Source organism: Platalea leucorodia (genome assembly GCF_965183815.1).
Source record: "Platalea leucorodia genome assembly, chromosome: 9".
NCBI classification, from domain to species: Eukaryota; Metazoa; Chordata; class Aves; order Pelecaniformes; family Threskiornithidae; genus Platalea; species Platalea leucorodia.
The window spans coordinates 22,221,770-22,248,162 of NC_138831.1; the positions used below are offsets into that span (position 1 = coordinate 22,221,770).

Below are 26,393 nucleotides of genomic sequence, written 5' to 3' on the forward strand. Positions count from 1 at the left end.
TTGTAATGAGTCCTTTCTGTTTGTTCCCAAAGGTCCAGAGGAAGAAATGACCATGTAGATTCTACAACTTGTGTGCAGCATAATGGGAAATGGTGAATGGAGTGGAGCTGGTCTGCAGCCTTGAAAGCAGCTGTTCTGCGGACCACTAGTCAGTCAGGGACACCTTGCACGCCAGAGGCATTCTTCACGTCACTTGCCGGACACACACTGGATTCTTTTTAATTTCTTAGGTTGGAATTCAAGATTCCTTCCCTTCAATTTTTAAACAGTTTTAAGATTGTATCAACTATAACGAGTGGAGCAATATAATCAGCCACAATGGGTGACATGACAAATAGTGATTTTTATTCCAAGAACCAAAGAAATGAGGCCAACCATGCAGGAGAGTTTGGGTGCACACTGCAAGAACTGCGCTCCCTCATGGAACTTCGAGGAACAGAAGCAGTAGTAAAAATTAAAGAGACATATGGGGAAACAGAGGGGCTCTGCAGACATCTGAAGACATCACCAACAGAAGGTAAGCATATTTATCTTTGGTTGAATCAGGGGACTTTGCATAAGTGCTCTCCAGATAGTGAAAGAAAGCGGTTTTGTTTCAAGCCTGAACACCATTCTCATGGCACTGCCATTATTCCCAACAATAATAAAACAAAAGAAGAGTCTTCAGAGGAAGAAGATAAAAACAGTCTATCTATAGCTTAAAGCTAGCATGAGAATAAAAGAGGTGCTATTTATTCAAACAGCTAAATGCATTAATTCTTCCTTAAAAGGCGGACAAAAAAAATCAGCACCTGTTTTATGGCATTATAAAGAGTCTTTAACATACATGCTCTTGGGGGTAAGAAGGTGCAGACTAGTTGCTTCAAAAGAATTTCTAGGTATTTAGACACTTTGAGAATATGAAATGACCTTTTGAGGTACACATTATGTTACTTTGTAGATCAATATGTAATATATATTTTTTGTGGTTACTAATCTTGACTTACTGTATTACCATAGATAGTTTTGCTTAAGTTATCAATATATGACTATATCAATGTTTTTATTAGTTGGACTTCTTTTGTATGTATAATTACTCTCCTTACTTTATCATAATCATAACTTTTCAATATCTGTTCTTCTAAGTGTTTTTGGAGTTCTCTACCTGATCATCGGCCATTAGCCTAGTTTTCAACACTCATCCCAAATATCTCCCCATAAAACATTGACAATGGTGGGATGTTTCCCTCTCCTCATGCAATTCTCCTGTTCACCAATTCTTTCTATTTTAGTGCAAGTAAAATTCTATTTAAGTCTAAGAATTCTATTTTCATCACTGCTTTTTAATCTCCAAGGAATATTAACACTTTTGGAAATTATACAGTCTTTGAGTGTCTAGTATTTATCTTGTCTTGTAAAGTGGCCAAGATGTTCATTTTAAGTTATTTTCTTTTTCAAGAAGATAGAAGTGTTGGCTTTATTCCATTCTCTCCTTTTTAAATTAATCATTTAGTTACCTCCTCCGTTTAAATACTTGAAAGTCTTGAATTATTGGTGTAATCATAAACATGTCAATTGTAGTGTCACATAGTGTGATATCATAAATTACAGTAGTTGAAGAGTCCCAAAGGAGCAGCTATCAATGCCTAGTCTTCAAGTAAATTCTTCGTGGTCCTACACTTGATCATATACAGTCTCAGTATTGTTTAAACATTATAAACTATACAGCTGTGAACAGTACCATTTCAGCAAAGGATTATTAAGCTAATTCTGTATTAAAACTAGCAGCAAACTCCAGTAGTGCTTCAGCATTCATGTACAATCTTGTATTCGAGAGTAACTAGCGGCAAATGGAAGATTTTATAACAGATCTGTCCTATTCTCTAGTCTTGCCCAAATATCTGATCCTTCGGACAGGACCTCTTCTCCTATCTGGAGATTGCTCCCAGTAGGAGTGTTGAGGTAGGAAAATGAGACCCTGCCACTTGTCTGGGATTTCCACATGTCCATCAGTCTTTCAGAGACTGGCCTCATAGCTGTTGCACACAAGAGAATCAACTCTTCAGAGAATATGCAGTGATTCTGACATATCCTTGACACATCTGGGGAATTCTAGACAGAAGTGCAGGATCTCTATATTTGCATGACAGAATAAATACTGATTTATAAATATCCCACTAGGGATTCAGCATCTTAAATATCCCTCAGCAGTTTATAGAATGTCAAAGCTGAAGTCTGAGTCTGAGTGAGCCGAGAGCACTTCAGTGACTTCAGTAAAGTTTTGCCAACTCATTCTACCGGTTACCTGGTCAATGTGAACTTCAAAGGAGAAGTTAATTGCATTATCTGTTCAATTTGTGACATCAGGGAAACTTAATTCCTCATATCGGAACAGAGCGTATGGATCCAACTAGTGTGGCATGCTGACTCCAGCTGTAATCTATATCTGATACTTCAGATAAGGTAACTTTCCTCTAAGCCTTACGTGCACTTCATCACTTGTGCATTAGGGAAAAACAGTTCCAGCTTCAAATGGCAATCAGCATAGCCTTGGAATCACGAAGACCCTGCTGGGTTTTAGTTTTAAATTAGATCACATAATAGGAATTCCCAGATGCACTAAGTTTTCATCTTATTTTTAATTGTTTTCCTTGGAAAAATCGTTTTAGGAGGGAGTCTCTCTGAAATATGGCATGTCAAACTTGGAAATTTTCATTTGAGAGAAGGTATCCATAAGAATTCAATAGAAAAACTTTAAAGGCTTGTGTCACATATAAGCATACGTTTAGACCTAAGTTCATAACCATTCTTTTCTTGTATCCAAACGCAGTGAAAAAAGTTAAAATACAGTGAAGAGGATATTCTTGAAGATAAGAGTATACTTAGAGGAAAGAAACATAGTAGTTTCTTATATGGACATGGAATTTTAACATCAAGTAGACATGATTTACAAATAAACTGTTGACATACACATGATGGAGGCCCCCCTAGAGTTTTATCTTTTGGTATTTGCAGCAAACTATGGATTTCTCATGGAATATCTTTATGAAATCCCATAATTTGCCACTATGGTTGAAAATCACTTTTCTAACCAGCCTTTTTTTTGGTGAAGCACAGTTAACTGAACTTCCACTATTTTTTTATGGTTTGGAGTGCTGCACATTTTACACATTTTTATGAGGTATAACAGAAGAAGCATTACTGCAGGGCACTTCTTTCAATAAACCCAGTAAACTGTTGGCTGAGCAAGAGTCCTGGGTGAATATGAATAAAACAGCAAAAAGGACTTGACTGTAAAATTTGTTTCTTCCTAGGCTTGTAAAGCTCTTTCGGAGTTCATTTTCATAAAGTCTGCCATATTGTGGGGTTTGGCTTAAGTAGTTACTGGAACAGGAAGAAAATGTATCCTGGAAGCAGGCACATTATAATTTGGTAAAATGTGGTATAATCTGAATTTACTGGCTTACTCAATATTTAGAAAATAAGAAGTAGCAATTAGCTTAGAGTTTACGCAGCAATTCATTTCCCATGTTAATATTTGGTGTATCACCTATGGACTGGTAGAATCAATCACTTATACTAAAAGTGCCTTTTTGAAGCTCTGTTTTAAAGGCCTTGAACTTCTCAAGGTAAGGCATTCTATGCATAAATCAAATGTTATTTATACTGTTGTGAAGATTCACTTACCGGTGTTTTCTGAACTCATGTATTAATCAGTGTGGAGCTTTAAAAGTCTGCTGAATGTTGACTAGAATAATATTTGCATGCTGAATGAATTCATAACATTATTATGGATTACAAGGCTTCAGTCTCTTCTTTAAATTTTCTTTGATCGTTTTTCTAACTATAGATGCAGTGTGGATCCCAGCTCTCAGTTATGCCTGAGGGATTTCCTGTATTAAAAGGATTATATTATAATGAAAAGCTACCATTTAAGTGCTCATAAAAAGAACATCCCCAAAATCTATGGAAATACTTTATATGAAAAAATACAAATATGTGTCTCCTTGCGTTTTCTTTAAAAATATTTTTATTCAGATTAGTTTCACTTTCATTAGTCTAGTAATACAGAAAATAAGCAGGATCTAGCTCTCTGTCATTTTGCAAAACAACACTGAATCCCCATTGGGCAGAGCTGTGATGACAGTTGTATAATTTTCCATGCAATCTGAGTCTCTGAGGCCCACTCAAGCATTAGTGATACCTTATAAAGAACAGCTGGTAACATATGATGAGTTAGTTGGATGAATACCAAATGAGACTGGAATCCACTCTTTCCAAAGCTTAACTGTGTTTTACCGACAATTTTATGTAGTATGTATGAATTTACAGTAAGTTTTTCATCTACATTCCCTTCATATTACAAAAATGTTTATTCCTTGTAAGAATGCGTTAATGAATGAACTTCCATGATTTCTTGCTTAAAATACTTGGCTGCAGGAATTTCCAATGTGCATGAAAAGTGAAGCTGTGTGTAATGATGCTCCTTTCATTTTTCTACAAAGAAAAAAACCTTTCCCGTGGTGATATCTGTGTGATCAGGCCTGAAACAGCAGCTCCAAAAGATGTTACCTATTGGTGATAATGTTACAGCACTATAGGAGAAGTTTTTCTGCTGGTGTTTAGTAGATACCCGATAGGCTAAGCTTCTAGAAACAGTCTAGTGGAGTGCAAGAACATTTCAGATGTGACATTATTATGTGAGCCGGTGGAACCTACTTTTAATATGAAAAAGGCAAGCTTTGGTTTTTTTTAGCTGTAGTTCTGTTAGGATACTGTAAAAAGGCTTCATGGCAAGAGAAAGTACCAATTAGCAGTTAAAAGATAATATTTCTAGTGTAGAAGTTGACTTTTTAATCATCATAACTGCCCTTAGTTGAGATGGATACAAGATAAATTACTCCTCTTGTCAAATGCATGTTTGTTACATAGGAGATATGGACTGAGCATCAATTAAGCCAGCTGTGTAGGTGTATTTATTTTTCATTATTACAGTCTAAAAAGCCTTTTCCAATTTTAACTATGAGGTAAAAGATGAAGAAAGACTGAATACAACAAAATTAACCAGTTGCTTTTAGTACTTGCTAGTTTTTTGATTCTTCAATCTTGCTTCTATAAAAATACACCTTTAATAACTTAATATTCTGTTTTGAAGCTAATTTTGCTAGTACATACTGAGTTTCACTTAGGTGCACCAGTATGTTGTTATATGTTAAATTAGCTACGGATATGTAAAGAATTTAGAAACAAATTCTGAAAGGAATGAAAGATACTTGATTCAGACAAATATAAGTTTAAAACAGAAATATAAAATAATGGATTGCCAGAGATTGAAATCTGTAAAACCACACTGTCAAAAATAGATTATGAAAGTAAAGAAATTGATAATAGCATCATTTTAGCTGTTGTTAAAAGAATACACTTAATCATGCATAAAACATCGAATTTTATGTGTAAGTTCAAGATTTTCTTAAATTATTTTAAATTCAAGGTTAGGATAAATATTATTCTATTCATTAAATGATTTTTTTTTTTTTTTTTTTTTTTTTTTTAAAAGCTATGTTACCAGCTCTCCTAAAGTAGATTTTAAGAATTTGGTTGTGAGGCTAGGATGAAGTACTTTGGAAATCTTCAAAGCAGCATCTTAAAAGCACTGTAAAAGAAGACACTCATCCTCTCTCCAGATCGCCATGCTGTCTAATTCCTGGTCCTTATTTGTGGTGTCAAAACATAACTTGTAGTTCAGGCCAATTTGCCAACACACCCAGGCCAGAAGCCAAACTCCAAGTACACATCTACTCCTTATTTTTACATGTTCTCTCCACATGGAAGGATTGGTTTAAACAATGAAAACAGCCTTCTCCATGAAAAAAGCTTTCAGTATTGTCATGGCAAAGGCCTCCAAGGGTTGCATTTTGCAACAATTTTTTTTCCTACCTTGCATGGGAAAAAAAACACCAACAAACTTTAAACTCATATTTCACCTAGTTATTCATGCAGTGTGAAGTGTGGTTGAGCTGGTAAGAACTTAACATTTTCTGTAGTCGCTTCAATAAACACTTGTTGCCTTTGCTGGCCTGCTCAGGTCCCCACAAAACCCCTCTGAATGCCCCTGCCTGCTTCTGGGGAGCTATGCTTAGCAAAGGTACTGACTGTTTCAGTGCAAGGCTGGTTAGCTAAGAAGGAAGGCGGGTTCTGGATGATCCTTCATTTTGAAGTTCCTGTTGCAGTTGCTGATCCCCTGACAGGTACCACAGATGGATTTATACTGCCTTTACCTTTGGGGGCATGCCTGGGAAAGCCGGAATGGTGCCTGCCTCCCTGGGACCTGTGGAAAGCACAGGAAGGGACACACGGTGTGCACCCAGGGGTATCCCCTTCTGCTCCTTCCCTGTCTGCATCCCAGGGCTCCTCCTGGCCCCGCTCTCTCACTGCAGAGAAAAGTGCTGATGCAATTATTACTTATCTGGCTCTTTGCAGCTCTATTCTGTGGGGGAATGCTGGGTCTGACCCAAGTTCACATTAAACACCACTGTCATAGTAGGTCTTTAAAGATTGTGAACAGATGGAAAAAATCTAGGCGAGATGGTTGTGTGTTAATAACTCATGTGAGGCAAGGAGTTTTGCTTTGGCATACAGTACTGTCTCAAAGTCCTATATAACATGCCTGTTAAAGTTGTAATACTTGGCCTTAGCAAGGTTGAAGTTGGCTCTTATATTTCTGTATTTCGACATCTGTATCAGCACAATGCCATGCAGATGTGCTGGTTCAGGGATTTCTGCACCACACTCCTGGGACCCATGCAAACTCAAGGGTTAGATGAAATGGTTCTGTACATCTGACATTCCTGCTGTCCGCAGTTTGCTATATATCCATAAAATAATATCTACATGTTTAACAATTTGAGAGGAGTGCATGGAGCATTCTTCGCAACTGCAGTTATTTTCCTTATCTAATATTTCCATTGTGTAATGGAACAGCAAACATTCTTCCAAAGGTTACTCAAACATAAGCAATCTCAAATGAATGGCTTAGATTTTTCTAAGTGATAAGTACAATTTCATTGCCCATTTTGTTTCTGGGTTTTGGCGTGTCATGCTACTTGCTGATTTACTTTGGCTTTGTTCATTTACTTGTAGAAAACCAGAGGAAAAGTTGCATGATGCATTTTCCCCATCAAGCTTTTAAAATAAATATAAGCTAGATCACCTGCTCCTTTGAGAATCCTAAGTGATTTGCAAAAAGCTTCTCTGTGTGTAACCGGCACTGCTTTAAAGTAAGTTTAGGAAAGGAAGAAAGCAAGTAAGCAAGTGAATGTCTTCTGCCTGTTGCATTAGGTAGCATCAGAGATTTTCTGAGGCCAGTGCTGATTTATTTATGTGATCACCCAGGAGGTCATCTTCCTTTCAATGATTATCTTTCTTTAGCAGGTCCAACACTTTTAGAAAGGGGGCTATTTTCATGTGAACTGCATTCTCCTTCCCTTTAAGACAGTATACTAAATACATGCAGGCAATGATTACTGACTACAGACATACATTCTGCTGTTGCACCTCAGGTTTAGATGAACAGAATAATAAATGTCTGAGATTTTGCACTTATTTTGCACAGGTCTAATGTTTGTTCGTTGTAATTAGCTCAATTAGAATTACAATGTGTTGTAAGTCAAAAGAAAGTCTGGTCCAGCAACTTTAAGTAGTTCTTTCCCTCTTTCTAAAGACGTTATCATAGGTTAACATTTGCCATAATGTATTGTGCTACAGGTTTCTCCTTGAGCTAAATACAATGATGCAATACAGTGTGCCATTCCCTTTTTACAAAATAAGTGATGGAAAGTGTTGCGATTACATGGTGCAGTTGATAAATGTGTAATCCCATTCTTAGGAATAGTGGTTTGAGTTTGTTGGCATAACTAGCTCATTTATTGTGTGAAAAAAATGAGGCTGGATCTTTAACATAATAGCAACAGTGTACATAATGATAGGGGAAGTAGTTTTTAGATTTCATAAACTGTGGCAGTTACGTCAGTTGTCGAAATTGCAAAGTAGGATTGCGTTAGTGGTGCTCCCTCAGAAAAAGGCAATTAGTCCTTTGCTTGGAGGATCAAAAACGTGTTCTGTTGTGTGCACTGTCATGCACATGTATCAAAGTGGCTTCTGTGCTGGGAAAGGAAAAGCTGTATGTTTTATCAGTAATGGTAAAGAAAGACCTGAAGGGAGGAGAGAAGCGTGGAATTGCTGCTGAGCTATGTTGCAGCCTTTCCTTTGCAAAGCATGCCTATTATCCACGGAGCCAAAATATAAGAGAAAATTGCAGAGAAGAAAAAAATGGTGTAATGAATACCTTGTTTCTATTGTATTGCAGGGCTTAGAAATCCATAAATATATATAGTGTGTCAGCCTTGAGTGAGGGCTGATTTATCTTCATTTTGTTCTTGTTTTGAGAAAGCTGCAGGAAGAAAGCAAAGTCCATTATACCAAATGAATAATCCAATCGATGTAGCCAGTTTGCTCTTGATGAAATTAAGCTTTGTTTTTGCAGTATATCAGAGAGAGTCAAGGGGTTTTTTTGCCTTATTTTGTCAGTGTCCTGTGAAAGCAAACAGTTGACATGCAGTGGTTTTATCCTTTTGTGATTGGCCCTGCTAGAGGAAACATAAAAGCACAGCCCTTAATCAGTTGTTTCAGCTGACACAGGGGTGCAAAAAGTGCTCCCTTTACAATGCCACCTTAAAATTTAAAGATAAAACCATTACCTGCATCTCTATTAGGCATTCCCAAACTTTTTGCCAATTGTCCCGGCTAGCGGCGATGCTGCTTCCAGCTGAGCCATGGGAATTGGAAAACTTCGCTACTGAAGTCTTTGTAAGCATCATCTGTGGATTGCACAGATGATGACAATGCCGTTCCTCACAATAATTGAAATTTTGAAATGTTTTTTATTCAGCATTGCGTTTATATTTTTTCATGAAAGAGGATTCTGTTATTTGTTGAAAGAGAAAAAGGTTTTTGGATAAAGTATTGAAAAGTCTTGTCACTGGGGCAGTGGCTTTCAATATGCAAGTCTAAGTTCAGTAGCCTTGCAAGTGGAATTAGCATGACTGAATGACTGGTTGTTTTGATGATAACTAATATGAACAGACTTGGGATAAGAACAGCATCAGATGCAGTAATGACTTCCTGCCTCCTGTCCCCTTTTGCAATTGCTACTTACCCTTCAAATCTAGGCTGATCAAATTTACTATTTCCATCTGTTTTCCAAGAAGTCAAAAGTTGATGGCGTTTGATGTGCCTGTTATTTATAAAGGTGCGGTGAGTGGAAAATAAAGACAAAGATGTATTTTTGACTGTCAACTCAATGTGCTTCCAAGGCAAACATAACTGCATTTCCTCAATACTGATTTCCTTTAATGTGATGCGTTCATAGTTTCTGACTTGCCTTCTGAGTATCTCCAGAAATTATTTCTACCCTGTCTCCAGTACTGTTTTTCCACATCTATCTAGGTGTTCTAAAAAATACACTTGCAGTTGCATCCTGAAAAGTGTAAGGACAAAGAAGGTCTCCCCGCACATCTTGAAAAATTGATGATCACCTCTGACATAAAGAACCTATTTTCACTGATAATAGATGGCATAGTCTAGCATAGCTTGCAGCATGGTATAGTATTTTATATATAATATTTTTATTTTATATAAATATTATATTTAAAACTATATATTTTTATATATAGTATTTTTAACTATTAAAAAAAAAAAAAATCCTTTCTGAATGCTCATTAGGAATCCCATTCCTTGCCCTTGCCTTGGAGCTGGTAAAACAATGCATTTTAATGTCCTGTCCTTATTGCTAGTCCAGAACTTGGCAACACAACCATGGATTATATTAAATGCAGAGTATTTCTGTTGCATAATAGAAATAGTTGGGTGTATGTAGCTGCTATTTCTGTAACAATAGCATTTACTAGCCCTTGTTTCCTCTTTGCTTTCAAACGAAATTCTTTAGGGACTGCAGATACTCTATTCCTGTGCAGATTGTGAGCTGAGTCAGTTCTGTTAAAAGACTTGAAAACCTGAGCTTCCATGGGCTGTGCTACTCCTTTGATTATTCCTTTTGCATTTTGTGTCAATCTCTCCTCTCCACCGCTTTCCACAGAGGAACAGTCTTTTTCAGTATGAGGGCAGTTCAGGTATAGTCCTCTAAGGCACAAAAAGACTGAGAAAATGAATAGTAGGAAGGAAAATGGACCAAACTTATCGAGTAGTTCAAAAGCTGTCATGATTCTTTTTTTCTGATTAGCATTGGAGATGAAGGAAAATAGGGAATAGCCCACTTCTTTACAGGTGTGCTTGAAAGGAGAGCTTGCCCTTGAAGTAGTTACAAAAGAATGAGAGAGGAGAATTTTCTTAAGACATTCAATAAGTATCCTATTAACTGCAGCAGAATTTCACTTTGACTTCATAAATGAGGGCATAGCTCCTCAGATACTATTGGCTGAATACTATTTCTTCAGGATCATGTCAGCATTAATGCAGGAAGACAAATGTATGGTAATTCTCTAAAATTACAATGCAACTATTAAGTTATAATCTTAACACTTAGCATAAGCATTATTTTAGGCACCTCAGTTAATTCTTTGCTTAAACAATACAACAAATCTACTTGTACTTTTTTTCACAGTTCTTTCTAGCAGTTTCATGTGGTAAATTGGAGCACCCTGAGTTTCCTTGTGCTTACCTCACTTTAGTTGTGTGTTGGCCCCCACCCTTTCCCTGGCACAGGGTCTGAATTTTAAAGGAATGATGATTCCTTTCTGAGCCACTGGTGGGGGGGGCTGAGGGGGATCATCAGGGTTTTTTTGTTTGTTTTTGATTTTTAATTACACCCTGAAGTGTTTTTGCATTCATTTAAAAAAAACAAAAACAAAAACAAAAACCCACAACACAAAAAAACCAACTGAAGTAGTAGAAAATTGTTGAATTACATCATCATTCATCATCATTCATCAGGGTCATGACTGTTGCATGGTTTTGCATGGATAGCAGAGGTCATCCGGCTTGACATTTGTAGTCTTGCAGTACCGCAGCCAAAATATATGCCTTTTCTTGAACTGTAGTCCCACAGTTGACTTTTAGCCCATGAAAACCTTGGAGTACATCAAGATGTCTGTCTTGGTGAAAATCACTGCTGTTAGTGAGGTAAGGGTAAAGCAGCAGCGAAGAGTCTGGCCAAAATCAGAACCTGTTATTTTCACCATGCAAAATGTCTAGTTTTTGCTTAAAGAAAAACCTCAAAAAAATTTAAAGCCACCCCTGTCTCCTACAAAAGTATGGTGTAAATTTGGAGAACTATTCAAGTGTTAAGGTGTGCTCGCCTGCTGACTTTGTACACATCTCATGTGATGACGGTGAAGTCCTTGGACTTGGGCTTTTCCTTTGTTCTATTGTTTTCTCAAGTCAGTGAGTTTGTGCAGTTGCATTCAGCAGGTGCAAGGGCAGTCTGACAGAGCTGACCCTGTCTCTTGGTTTGTTAACGTACATTGGGTAGATGTGAAACTAACCACAGAACAGCGTGCTTACTTAAGAGTTCACAACAATTGCTTTTCAGACTTAAGAAATAATATGCTGAAGGAAACTTACTTTTAGTAAATTATTGGTAATTACTAGTATTATGGGTGCATCAAACAGGAGTGATACAGTGCTATGTGAGGCTATTACATGAGTGCTGTAGCTGGCCCTAGGAAGTTAAATTTGCTTGTTTCGGTGCTGGCCTTGTCAGTCACTGATGTTTCAAAGCTATAGGTGCTGAAGGACTCTACAAATAAATTTTAAAAATCTACAAGATAGCTAAGGAAAAAGGTATAAATATGTCATTGGTTTTGTTCCCAAGGAAGTCTCTGTGATTGTATTACACCTTCTGCCACTTCACCTGCTTATAAACATGAAAGCTAATCTGCTCCAGCCCACAAAGTAAAAACCATAACCTGAAACTACAGAAGTGAACTGTAATCCTAACCTGTCATGCACATTGTATCGTAAGATGGATATGAATAGTATGTTTTATTACCAGAGAAGTGAAAACAGTTTTAGCTGAGTAAGCATATTGACTGTGCAAAGATAAGTTCTGTTTTCTTCAATGAGTTGTTCCTGATGGTTTGTTTTTGTTTAATGCTATAGCATAGCTGAAGTCATTTGCTTAAATATGAAATATCAGATGGCAGAAGTCATTAAGCTCAAATTGACTGCCTGTTTTAAAGTGACCTCTCAGTAGAGGACAAAGAATACACCCAGTTTGTTAACATGCATGTGCACTGCTGCTCCAAAACACTGTATGCAAGCTGCGAATAAGCCTGTATTAATGTTTGTGTTGAATGTTAAATAAATGTCTTGGAAGAAACAGATTTTTTTTTGCCTTCAACCCTGAAGAATGTGCATGGTAAAAGATCTGGAGAGTTCAAAATGATTTAAAAATAACTCTGATAACGATAACTGTTTCAGCATTAGCAACATACAAAGACTCTTAAGGTGAAATCAGTGTTACTTCCTCCCCCCGTCCCCGTCCCCCCCCCAACCTAGATGTTATTTTTAATTCCTGATGGTAATCCTGTTTAACAAGGATATCAGTGTGGCATGTTTTGCCATGAGATGCTGGCAGTGCTTTCTGCTGTTCCACTTTTCCAGAGGTATTGATGCTGACATTAATGTTGCTGCAGCTAGCAGCTTATATTTATGGAGAAAAATATATTGGTTCTTGCTATGCAGTGGCAATCAAAACCATTTCCTGGATGTAAAAATATTTGCATCTCTCCTGTTCTGCTCTTCTCTGCTATAAATTTTCCCTTGCTCAGCAGCTGTTACAAGGGACACCTCACCTTGCTATATGGACATGAAACGGCCTTCAGGGATGATGCCAGCCATGCTCTTCCGAGTCACTTGCAGCCACTGTTTACTGTGCGAGGGTGACTGCTGGCATCCTTCCCTGGAGAATCAACTGAGCACTTTTGCAAGCCTGTCATCTTTTCTATCTAGTCATGTTCATGTAGTGACAGCAAACTGAATTTTAAATGAGGTATTTAAAATTAATGCCCTGAGTCTGGGACCCAGTTTGGAATCCTCTAGATTTCTTGTTTGATTGGGTCACTATTTTGTCATGATTTAGTGAGACCTTCCTCCTCTCGTACTACTATTTTGAGCAGTTTAACTTGCATTGTTGCTTAAAAGTCCTGAATTTTATTTGGGGGAACTTCTTCAGTCTTCCTAGATGTCTCAAAGGATTCAGTTGTGTGAGGTTTCCATGATATATTTAAGAAGAAATTTTTGCCAGCTTCATTTGAATTTGGGAGGCGGAAGGAGAGGAATAGACTTAAGCCTGTTTTCATTTGAAACACTTTGAAAAAGTTCATTCTATTGTTAAAAATTGATAGCATGTCTTACCTGCCTGGGACTGTCCATGAAAGTTGTGTTAGCCTTGTTGGACTAACAAGTGAGTGGTGGTGGCTGACTGGAGTAAAATTATGCTTCTTGCTGATGTTGCAAGGTGGGCGAAATCCCTGGCATATGTGTAGTTATACAGGCAAAGTGACCTTTGACTGGTACATCTTGTCTGCTGGGGGAACAGGTTTAAGCTCCATTTGCTGAAGTTGCTGTCTCTCATACCAGAAGAATCCCCCTCCAAAAGGGGGGTTCCCAGTGTAGCAGTATTGTATTATTTAAGTCATTAGTTAGGGGTTTTTTCCCCGTTTGTTAGGTATATATTTTAAAATTATCTCTTTCACTACTTTTACTATAGTAGAAACCAGAAAAAAATTTCTTCAAATTAATCTCGTATGCACAGGAGCTTTCTGAAAAGTTGCTTAGTTTTACTCCAGAAAGAGGGTCAGATCTTCATGAGAAAGGGCCTGCAAGCCTGCTGGGGACAGAAGAGGGCATGGAGAGCAGAGCCTGCGGAAGCTGGTCACAGATCCTCACTTCTGAGCTGTCAACTGTTAGGAAAATGCAATGCATGTTAGGAGAGATAGGTGTACAGTTTAGCACACCTGCCATGAGCAAATAGCATTCTAGCAGATTATAAGTAGCAAACATAATAAATTTGCTCATCTATATGTAATCTCTAGAAGGCGTTTATTCATATTACAAATTATGCATGTTTTCTTGTGTTATTGAATAATTGCATATGTTGGTGTGAGTGGTCAATAATGATAGAAATGTTGCCCTGATAAATTTAAGTAATCTAGTTATCCAAATGTCATTGTTTCAAGATGAAGCAAATCATTAAACTATATGTACAAAAACTAAAACTGATTAGAAATGAACTTTCTGAAATTCTACACCACCGCCACCCCCCCACCCCCCCCCCCCCCCCGCAATGTGTTCAAGCTTGCAGGCAAAGTAGTGTATCCATTCTTTTGCTGCATTTAAGTAGCAACATTTATTCTGGGAAATCATTCTGGGAATGTATTTCTGCATTCTTTAGTATGTAGGACATGGCTGTGCAAATGTATGCCCTGCTATGAATATCTGTATTTTCCATATTTAAAATTCTGTATACTGTTCCTACTTATGGACTTTTCCATATATTAATTTATGCTTATAGACAGTCTGAAACAATTAATGCCAAAGTTGTATTCTGTCATGGTTTCATACCAAACCATTCTTTGTTCATATTTCTTCACCTGCTTTCGTCGTCCTTTGACTATATCATTTTTTTTCTGATACATGTTTCCTTTATTGCTCATTTGCTTTTTGCTCTATATCTGGTATTTTTTCCTATTCTACTGCTTCCTGGAGGTCTTTCTCAAAGATCTCTACTTTCAAATTGATTGTAAAATCAGCCTTGTGGCCTCAGGCAGTTCCTCTTTTATTGAGAAATACCTCTTCAAACCAAAATCTTTTGAGAAGACCATGTACTTTCCTAGTATTGATCAGGTCATGTGTTGGGCGTTTGTCCTGTTTGAACTTGGGCCTTTTGGCAGAACTATCTCTCTTTTATCTGCTTAGGTTGCTCTAAAGAATGGTGGTGATCAATTTAATAGTACTTGTGCAACTGGTTGATCATGACTGCATTAAGTATTAAATCTTGGCGGCAGATTTAATGTTGACTATTAAAGGCAAATACTTCAGCATGACTCTGAATAAGCATACTTGAGGTATTAAATACAGTCGATGCAATTGAGCTAGGTGTATCAAATGAGTAACTAGATGGTCTTCTGTAAATGTATGTACCAGTTTTCAGTTGAAACTATTTTAAGATCACCATTTATCTTCAAACTTGGCTTGTGGCTTAAAAGAAACAAACAAACAAACAAACAAACAAAAGACAAATCATACAGTGATTTTCCTACCATTTAAAATTATATCAGTTTTTGTTTCTGAATCTTTGAAAAAACAAACTAAAGTTGTTCTTGCTGGAAGGGTTTTCAAGAAAAATATTTTTGCAAAAAATGAATTCTTGAAACTTCTGCCACTTTTCACTGCGTGAGATAATTCATGCTAAAACTTATGGGCTGAAGTTCAGTTTTTTTAAATGATAGGAAAGGTTGGCTGCTTGTGTTCATATTTTCAGACATATAAGAATTGTTTTTTTTTTTTAAATTCTGTCTTCTGACTTAACCCTTATTTTATTCAAGTCAGTAATGAAATTTCTATTTCCTCCTTAAGCAAGATAATTTAAATTTTGAGTTTTGGGCATGTCACAAGAGTTTTAGAAACTTTGCAGAAAAGAAATCATTAACATTCAATGTATTTATCGCAAAGTCATTTTAACTGATAAAGTTTTATGATATTGTTAAAATTAATTGATTTTGGCACTTTGACTACTTAATTTACTCTACATTAAGAAATCAATATGTAATTATTTTAAAAAGTTGTCAAAAGACTTTAATATCATGGTCGTCATTTTTGATAGGAAAAGGTTGAAGGTGATAAGGTATAATAACATGAGCAGATACTCACTCTTTTACCTAAAATACCTTTGTTTAAAGTCAACTGTTTCCTACTTAAGGCTCCGTTATACTTATTGAATAATGCTCAAGATAATTTTGGTTTTGAGCACTAGGAGGAACTCTGGAATAGCAATTTATAGAACCTTAATTGTACTGAGTTCAGTGTGGACAGCAAAGTAAGCCAGATAGCATTTCTACTAGTCAACAGAGACATAAGAGTTCTTTACAAATCAAAGTTTATAGTGAGAACTTGGTTTTTGCCTGAACATCAGTGCTCTTACTTTCCCATTCAGTGTCCAACATCATAAAAGACTAATTGTACGTAATCCTCAAAAATTTATAAGCATAAAATTAAAGGAAAAAATAATAGCTTTGAAGTAGCCAACTGTGTTCAAAAATACCACAGACTGTAGTACATTGGAAGTGTTATAAAGCCTGGCAAACTAGAGAAGAAAGTGTAAGGAAGTGGAAGTACAGTAGCACCCTCTAGTATGTCAGTAATCTAAGGATTCAAACACACCTCTATTCTGCATGAGCATTTATAGCATGTGTTGGCAAGAGTAAAGACTAGATAATAGTCTAGCAATGAAGTGTTAGGCTCAGTACAAAGTAAACTTACTGAAAAGCCGAACCCTGGTTTATTCAATAATCCAACAACTCATTAAAGGGAGTTGGCAAGCAGAGCTAATTAATAAGCATGTCCATGTCTGTTCAGAGGTGAACACCTGACGTTCTATTTAATACTGAGTCAGTATGTGTAAGTAAGGTGAGCTGGCAGGCAAAATTAATTAATACATTCATTCAGTTTATCAAAGGCTGCAGTCTTATTATATAGCTCCTGCGGAGCTGGTAGATGTTTAACAGGAAAGGTAACAGCAAATTTTACACTGCACCAGTTTTTGTTTCTATTTAACTGTTATTTTGCAGTGGGTATAGGGAGCCCAGTTCATGCAAAAAGCATCCACCATTATAATGATCTTCTCTGCAGTAGGTATAATTAATCTGGGTTTTGGGGTGGTGGTGGTGGGGTTTTTTTTGCTTAACGCTTAAGACAAATTGCATTCCCAGATACAGTCTATTAAGCACATGGAGCTAACTGTGGATTTGTAACTACTATCAACGTTATGATAGCAGGGTCCTTAATAGTCTGTAGACTTCCTGGAAGAAAACATGATCCAGTAATAAATGCTCTTAATGGTATTGCCCAATATTTATTCATAATAACCCTTCTGTACAACAGAGCTAGGTCCAAGCTGCCGGTGGCTCACAAGGGAGGAGAGAAAGAGTTTACTTTTCCAAAAGGGCTTATCTGTCAAATAAGAAGATGAAATAGGCCTAAACCTTTACATACAACTGTATTTACCATCAAAAGACACAATATTGCTTGAAGTTATTATGTGAGAGTTCGTTCACTTGGATCTACTTTTCAGCTGGGAATCTGTTGCAATTTACTGCTTGAGTCTGCTGTTCATACTTACCCTTCTGGGCCGTGTACGCAGAGTTTCACTCTAATCCTTGGAGGAGGGAAAATATAGAAGTTTCAGTCTAGAGAAACACTTACTCAACAATTTGACCTTTTTATAAACCTGAGTCAGCAACTGATAAATGCCACCTTGACATCACCTGAAGAGCTGACAACTTTATTTCAGTTATTTTAATAAAAGAATCCTAAATGACCAAGTTGCCTAAATAAAGCACTGAGAGTGCTAGGCTAGCAGACTTAGAGGAATATTTTTAGCTATGGGTTAATTGTATCAAAAAGTATGTCTGACAAGGGTAAAATATATCTTCCTCGGTGTCACATTAACTTAGTTTTGTGTGCTCTACTCACTGCAATTTAATATGGTATCAACCATCCTTGAAAATTGTTTCTTGCTTGCAGTTTGACTTCTGATGTCCCATAAATATATATTTTTTTCTTCAATTCAGGTGTGTGTGTTTAGAGGCCCATGTTTAGGTTGAGTGAAAATGTAATCTTTCCCTTAGAATATCTTCTGTAAATACTGATAATGCTAATAATTTTGTGTACATGGTGTTGTTACAATATCTGGCTCTGAAAAGTAACATTTTAAAGTGAGTATGATCGCAGTTACTCCTCTCTTTCCCTCCATCTTTTGGCAAAAAACCAAGAATCATTATAGGCAGCAATAATTCTCTTGGAAAATAAAATTATTGAAATGCTTAAGAATCTTAGGAGCTTCTGGGAACCAAAATTGAAAAGAAATTTTATTAAAGTATATGTTTAAAAAAAAAAGGTAACCAATAGAAAACAGATCATGTTACCATTTCCAGCTAACTAAAAACCTGGAAGTTATTTTATTTCAAAGCTTGCACAAGGATGAGGAAGACAGAACCTATGAAGGAAAGAATGGATTCCCAAACTATTTTCTTCAATACAAAACATGAACCACAGCTCTTCTAAAGGACATGAAATATTTAGAAGCCTGTGTTAACAAAATTAGCCACATTAGAGGAATACCATGTTTGAAGGAATTGTCTACAAAAATATAGGTATGCAAAGAAAGACAGAGGTGGATTTAATTTAAAATCTTACCATGTTCAGTAGTAGTAATGGATTTGGTTTTGAACACTGCAGTGATATGTCTGCCTAAATGGAGACAGCTATGTACATTTCAAATAGTAGAAATATTGGCCTGATTTTATAAGGTAGCACTTGCTCCTAATTTAAGTACTTGTTTTTCATAAGCTCTAGCTTCTTTACACAGAAAGCAAAATATTTTACTGTGGCTGTTGTATTTTTCACTCTGACACAATGCAGGTTCCTTGAACAAGGTCCTGAATGAGCTTTTCTCTCATGGAAATATTGGAGATGTTCCTGCAATTCAAAAAAGGCTGAAGGGAATTAGAACAAGAGTTGGAGATTTTATAACAGGCAACAAAACAAAACCTGCAACAGCTGTAAACTGTAAGAGAGTTAAACTAACATCTGGAAACCTCCTAGCAAGAACTTTGAGATGACTTGCAGGCAAAGATATCATTCAGTTAACTATAAAGTGTTTGGACAAAAAGTGGAGCTATGGTGAATTGAGTCAGTGAAGTTATCTTACCAACCAAGCCTTAGAAGAGAAGAATAAAATTAAATGGGCATCACACATTAAAACATTATATAGACATCCCTGATGTAGCTCTGAGTGTGCTGGTGGGATGTGTTAGAACCAGAAGTGATTCTAGTTCAGGTCATAAAAAATGGTAGCATTGTGTTACGGCTGAATGAACAGACCCTTGCCTCTAGCACAGTATACACCAGAGAACAAGAAAGACTTCTTAGGCAGCAGGTCGGAGACTAGTGTGAGGATTATGGTTTATGCAATACACCAGCAAGGCAAGGGATAGGTGTTTGAGAGCATGTCACCCTTGCTCTGTCTGTTGCATTAGCGCATCTATTTCATATATTACCATGTAGGAGCAGTGGGTAACATTTGCATAGTGATGTGAAATATGACTTGTTTCAAATAGAAGTAATCCAGTGTTTAATCTGTAATTTTTCCACTGCTATAGGATCTGGGTTTTTAATATATGTAAACCTGCATCAGCCACTAGATCAAAACATCAGTTTCCATGATAAGAAAGAGTTCTGAATGCGACCCATGAATTAGATCACATCTGAGTGGGCATTCAAACTTTTGAGCCATGGTTTTCTATATCTAAATTTCAAAGCTCTGGCTAGTGTAGAGCATAATGACATTAATTCTGAAATATAATCTTTTGAGAAAGAGTAACTAAAGGTAATGTTTGAATGCTTGATGAATGGGAGCTGTCCTGCATTACTGAATAACTTAATGATGGCTGTCTGAGACTGCTTTATTTCCATGTGCACTTTTATTGACCTGTAAAATGGAAGTTAGACTCATTTACAAAATCCATAGCAGTCCACGTGCAAGTAATCTGCTTTAAATTTCAGAGCAACACATATCTTTGAAATAATAATGGCATGAGGTGTCCTTGACATGCATACCATCAATATTATTGCTTTATGTCAGAGTATGTCTATGACAATTTCAACTTGAATACACCTGAGGAAGCTGCAGTACACTTCTGGAAGAAGACAAAAATTGTTTTTGTGTAGTCTTTTGAGAACATCCACTTCTTAAAACTGGAGAGAGATTATATAAGGTGTGTGATACAACAGGAATTGCTCTTGAATCAGGTATTTCAGAGTTGAACAATAAAATATTTTCAGTGCCACTCAAGATTGTCCATAGCTGTTTTGTTTGGGCATTTTGCTATTTTGTTAGTCAAGTAGTGACTAGTTAATTCTTCCAATAATATTTGATTTGAGGAGATCAGAATTTGCAGTAATTTATACAGAAATATGTATGTTATGTTCAAGGCTTAAACTCAATGTTGGGTTGTATCGAAGGGGCAGTAGAAATGTCATGTTCTTTGCTAAACTAATAAAGTAATTTATCTGTTAGGTATATGAAACATAAATGTTGCTTTCTTTCACACAAACTTTTAAATTCCTCAGTAATAAGAGAAGAATCATAGGTTTACATTTTATTGCAAAATGTGAAAGTATTTTTAAGAAACCCTCTTAGCAGCACTGGAAACGAGTAGGGAATATAAACCTTGTGCATTATTATTAACCCTTGTGTATTTTTATTATAAGCTATGGTACCTGCAGGAAAGGTGAAATTGTTTACATCCTATATTCAGTATCATCATAGTTACCATCAACTTAACAGGATATTACTGCCAGAATCAGATGGAAGTATTGTTCCTGTTCTTGCCATAGAACTTGCTCCAGAAGTTTTAATTCTGCACACATGTATGTAAGACATAATTCTTAATTCTGATGAATTCTATAATAATATTCTGCTTTGTTTTGTGTTGTATTCCCCAAATCCTAGTTATTTATAAGTCAGAGGCCAAGCAATGTGCCAACAAAGTTGTAGGAAGGTGAGTATAGTTAAAGATTCTAGTGCACTACATGGATGCTTATGTTTCCTACGCTTCATAATAAAACAGATTATTTCTTTAATTCATTTCCAAGAGCAGCTTATGCTTACTATTATTTGAGTGAAAAATCCCTCTACCCTTAGCTTCAAATTGTGTGCAGAATTCTTGCTGGAAGCTTTTTATGTGGAAAAACAATTGATCTTTGTGTATTAGAATTCTTACTACATTTGATAGTAACAATGTTCTCTTTATTAATTTCCTTGTTGTACCTTTTGATTTATAGCCCTTCATAAATTCTCATTTTAAAATAACCTGTGATCTGCCTCTGATCTGGTACTTTAAGTATTCCAATGCTGATACTAAAATGTGGGCTAAATAGGAAATGTCAGTTATAAACCCGAATCATAAGAAATGGAAATTTTGAGAGATCAGTACTGAATATGCAGCACAACATTTACTGAGGGGATTCTTTTTGCAGGATTTTAATATTCTAGGACAGTGTAATTTTTGTTTCAGCACTTTTGTTCAAGTGTTTCCATTGAAGGACCATCTTCAGAACAAGTAGTGAGAGTTTAAGGCCAAGGTCCATACAGTTTAGATCCTGCTCTTCATAATGTGGGGTATTCAGGGCAGTATGAGGGATTTGTACTTAATCTAGCACAAGACCTATGACTCCATCACAGGCTACAAAACTCATCAAAGAAGCAGAAGTACTTGGACTGTTAACCTTTGAGTCTATTGCCATGCCATGCTGCTATAAATACCTGAACTAGTTAAAGAAAGGCAGCTCAGGTGTACTGTGCTGGAGCACTCCAGTGACTGCAGTAAATATTGATGTACTCTAAAGCATTTGACAAGTGGAAGAAAGGCACTAACCGAGTATCTTCATGAAGGAAGCAGGAAATCATCTGTTGCTAGTATAGTCTTCATCCAAAATAGCTTTTTATTGATGCTTAACACAAGAGTTTAGTTTTGGATGCTAAATGAACAAAACAAATGCAGAGTCCCAAAAAGGAAACAGAAGTCCAGGTGAGCATAGAAAAGCCCTGCCCAGGACTCTGAAAACAGCTGTGGGGAGAGACTCTTGCACATGTTGAGGAAGAGGGCTGAGTATCTAATGGGGAAGCACTCGATCGTAGTGCTGTTTCATGGATACTTGTGAAAGGAAAAATGTGGTAGAATTGGCCTCAAAGAAGAGCTGTTTCCTTAGGGGAATTAAATGTTGCAAAATAGTGAAGGAGATATTTTTTTTCTTACAAAGTCCTCTTGATAGTTACATAGGAAAGAACAGCTATCTACGAAGCTGGCCAATATTTTAAAACTTGACTGCTTCAGCTGACTATTCACAGCATTCAAGGCATTTTCTGCAACATCTGTAGGGGAATAGAAGAGAACAATTTTATTTCACTGTCCCCAAACCTTACCAAAAAAGGAGGAAAAATAAGAATTTTCTTAAAGCAGAGACTGAGATTCTTATAAATCTAATAAAGTAGGGGGTGGGGGAAATGATGTTTCTGTTTATCTCCTTTTAGCAACAGCTGTTATTGTATGGTAACACTACCATACTCTGTATATACTGTGTCACTACGTTTGATTCAACATATGCAAAGCTCTTCTGGACGTTTCTACATATGGCTCTGCTAAGGAGGATTCCTCGACTCCTCCCTCTTCCTCCTCTCTGCTCTCCATTAGGATTTTTAGGGCAGAGTACACAATCTATTTTGCAGGTCTTTTGTACCACCATTTAGCTCCACAGAGGCAACATCCCAAACATTGATACAGTTGTAATTAAATACCCCAACACCATATATAGTGAGTAGACTTACAAAAATAAAAGCCCAGATAGTGAGAAATAAGATCTGACTTGCAAAATTAAAACTGTTGACTGCATCACTTGTCGTGAGTGCGTTTTACCTTCCCTCCTAAAGTAACTGACCAACTACCTAGAGAGGTAAGCTGAATGTCATCTTGACTATTTACCAGTTTTATTCTAACCTGGAATAAGAGGACAATAAGGGAAAAACCTGTGCCTCAGGACAAAAGTTGCCTGTTGTCATGAGTTAACAGTTAACTGGTGAAAGAACATTGGAATACTTAGAAATCTGCTATATTTAGAATTTATTCTCTGCAGTGGCAAGGTCAATGCCTCATTCCCTGTTCTGTGTGCAGAATGCAGAAGTACCAGGGCATTTACCATAGGTGACAGCTGAACATATTCAGGAGGCTTGATAGCACAGTTCCCCTGACTGCCAGGTAAGGAAGACAGGCCTTGTAAATTGAGCTGGTTTTCTGAATAGGAAAGAGATGCTGCATGTAGAAGTTAGTGGTTATTTCCACAGTCCCTAGGGAAAACATTTGCATAGTTATTCTAACAGAGGCCTCAGAGCTCCTGCTTTTAAAAACAAAGCGAACCTCCCCCCCCACCCAAAAAACCAAAACCCCCCAAAAAAACAACCATGAAAAACGAAAACCAAAAAGGTGCTGCTAGTTAGTAAACAGTTTAAGAAGGATGCTTCTGCCTGGAAATGTTGGAGCTGATCACAGGCATGCTTTGCTCTGATTTCTAACTCCTCATGGTGCATGTGCATTTTACCTTAGAATTTGGTGATTCCAGAGCACGAAGCAAGGCAATGTGTTAGGGACTATCAGAATAACTGGACAATTTATCTGTATAAATGGTAGCATTTGTTGAAAAAACACGGAGGTTTTATAGGTGTGTATATCTGTTACAGATAAAATTTTCTGAGAAGCGTACCATGTAACCATACAGAAATTGCTCTTAAGAATATGGGTGGTTGCCTACAACTTTGTTTCAAGCATGGTACTTTTGTTCTGCTTTTTAGAATAGCAGCTTCACAATTTGAAGTGCAATTAAAAATTCATGATAGAGTGAAATGTGTTCACTCAAATTTGCATTTGGACGTTCTTTAGCATTTGTCTTATGTTAATGAATAATCAATGTGAAACAATGCTCTCACTCTTAACTGATTTGAAATCTTCGGTCATAGAATGAAATAATGATCATCTACACTACAGAGCAGTTATAGAGCAGGTTTTATGGTATAACCTATAGGTATTTGAAAGGATTGCTGTGCAAGTAAGCTTCATGAATCCTTTTCATAGTTCCAAAGATTTGTATGGAACTCGTTCCTGTGTATTTCATAATGATAAAAAGAAGTGAATAACCCTTTTACCCTGTCTTTTGAAACTTTGCTGTATTTCGTTAACATTTGCATCATCATATATACTGCAACATACTTCTGGATTCACCTGTTAATTTGGCAATCTCAAATGAAGCCAAAGGATTTTGAAATTAATATATCTTAATATTATTCCTAAGAGTTAGAATGTTAAAAGTGAAGTAGTAAATAAATGAATTTCTTAAATAACATTCCATCTTCGTAACAGGTTAATGAACACAGACATAACACTGTGAGTTAGGAACTCTTGTTGACCCAGTATTTCCTAAAATGTAATGCTGCTAATACAAATATTCTTACATATGTTGGACATAATATTTGTGCATTTGTGATAAATAACTTGCTAGTTATTAATAACTTGGTTAGATGAGAGAGAACTATTAAGGCAACAAGTTAAAAAATAGGAAAAAACCAACTTATTAGGTATCATCCCAACAGTTGCTTTAATGAAATAATGATTTTAATAGTTGTGGGGAGCCATGCCAGTCCTGGCAGAAGGCACTGTTTTGCCAAAACTGAGAACCTTGAGGTGAAAAGACAGATCCTTTTTCCCAAGACTGGTCTTTTAATGGAAGGAAAGAAAAGTCAGCTGCTGTGGGCAGAGACGGACTGAGAATGTCTTTTCCAGGGATGCATACACCTAGATATTGTTAGGATACTGAAAAGCATCTGATTATATAATCATCAAGTTTAATGACAAAGAATTTTCATGTAATTCTTAGCATGCTTTGACTTCTGATTTGGTAAAATATACTAAAGTTCTTGTGACAGTGTTGGGTCAGTAGCCCAAGTACTAGTGTAGTTTTGAAAATATCAATATTGTCTGATAGTTATTTGTAATGCTGAATTGATAAAATTTGGCTTCATCTCACATTGGCCTAACAGGACAAGCTTTACACTGAATGTCTTTTCTCCTGAGATTTCATAAATCTATACTCCGAAGGTTACACAGTTATTGGTGAAAGTGAATTCAAAAAGTCCTTTATGAGCAGTTGACTTATAAATAAAAAATAGCCAGAGAGCACAGTTCTGGCATGTACATTACCTAAACTGAAAGGTAGAAGGACACATTTTTTTTTATTATTGGTCAGGACTTGTTGCAGAATAACAGTTACTGTAAATATCTGATTTCATTTAAAATCTGATAAAATAAAAAATTTGATTTGTTTTACTTGATAGTATAATGGATTCATGCTCTTACATATTACTGCTCATGAATCTATTCAAACAGCACAGCATATAAATACAATTGCCTCTCCAGTGTGATTTACATTCACAGCTTTGGATCACCTTGGATAGATAGAAATGCCTCCGTTGTAGGGGAGTGCTGGTAGAGCTCTAAGCAAAGCCCTGAGGGCCTGGGGGGTTCTGGTGTGTCCTTTACCTCACCACACCCATTTCAATGTTTGTCTCCTGCTCCAAGGCTCTGTGGTCAGTTCAAATACTAACAAGTGCCTTTGTGCTGAAGGCGGCACGGCATTCACAGTAGAGAACCATGAAATTTTTCAAAACTCAAAAGGCTGTTATTACAAATATTTCTGAGATCTCTAAAATCATATTGGGCACAACACAACGCTCTACAGTCTCTAGGAATTGGCGTGTGCATGGTCACAGCCTGTATGGAGTTTGCATTAGGCATGCCTTGTGAGACCTTAAGAAAGCGTTTGAGTGTGTACTTAATTTAAAGCACATACACTAAGTGTGCTTAAATCTTAAGTACATGCTCAAATAGTTCAATTTGGAATCAGATTATCCATATATAGAGCTAAACTGGGTGTTAAGAAAAAAGAAGGCTGCGTGTTAACTGGCTCTGTTCTGGAAAAGAATTAATTAGAGCCTGAGAAATGTTTCATCTGTTGTTTTGTTAAAGCCTTTGTCATGGTTTAACCCCAGCTGGCAACTAAGCACCACGAAGCCGCTCGCTCATTCCTCATCGGTGGGATGGGGAAGAGAATCGGAAGAGTGAAAGTGAGAAAACGCATGGGTTGAGATAAGACAGTTTAATAGGTAAAGCAAAAGCTGCGCACACAAGCAAGGTGAAACAAGGAATTCATTTACTGCTTCCCATGGGCAGGCAGGTGTTCAGCCATCTCCAGGAAAGCAGGACTCTGTCACACGTGACAGTTACTTGGGAAGAGAAACTCCATCACTCCGAATGTGCCCCCCTTCCTTCTTTCCCCAGCTTTATATGCTGAGTATGGTGTCTTATGGTATGGAATAGCCCTTTGGCCAGTTTGGGTCAGCTGTCCTGGCTGTGCCCCCTCCCAACTTCTTGTGCACCTGGCAGAGCATGGGAAGCTGAAGAGTCCTTGGCTAGTGTAAACTCTACTCAGCAAGAACCAGAACATCAGTGTGT

At 36.9% G+C, this 26,393-nt stretch overlaps 1 protein-coding gene across 1 annotated transcript in view; it reads left to right on the plus strand.

The window, feature by feature from the left end:
- ATP2B2 (ATPase plasma membrane Ca2+ transporting 2) overlaps nt 1–26,393 on the plus strand; it is a 433,349-nt gene that overhangs the window by 246,409 nt on the left and 160,547 nt on the right. The window contains exon 4 of the mRNA XM_082322150.1: nt 33–517. Within this exon, the coding sequence (XP_082178276.1) occupies nt 319–517 (199 nt within the window). The 5' untranslated portion in view covers nt 33–318. The remainder of the gene's footprint in view (nt 1–32; nt 518–26,393) is intronic.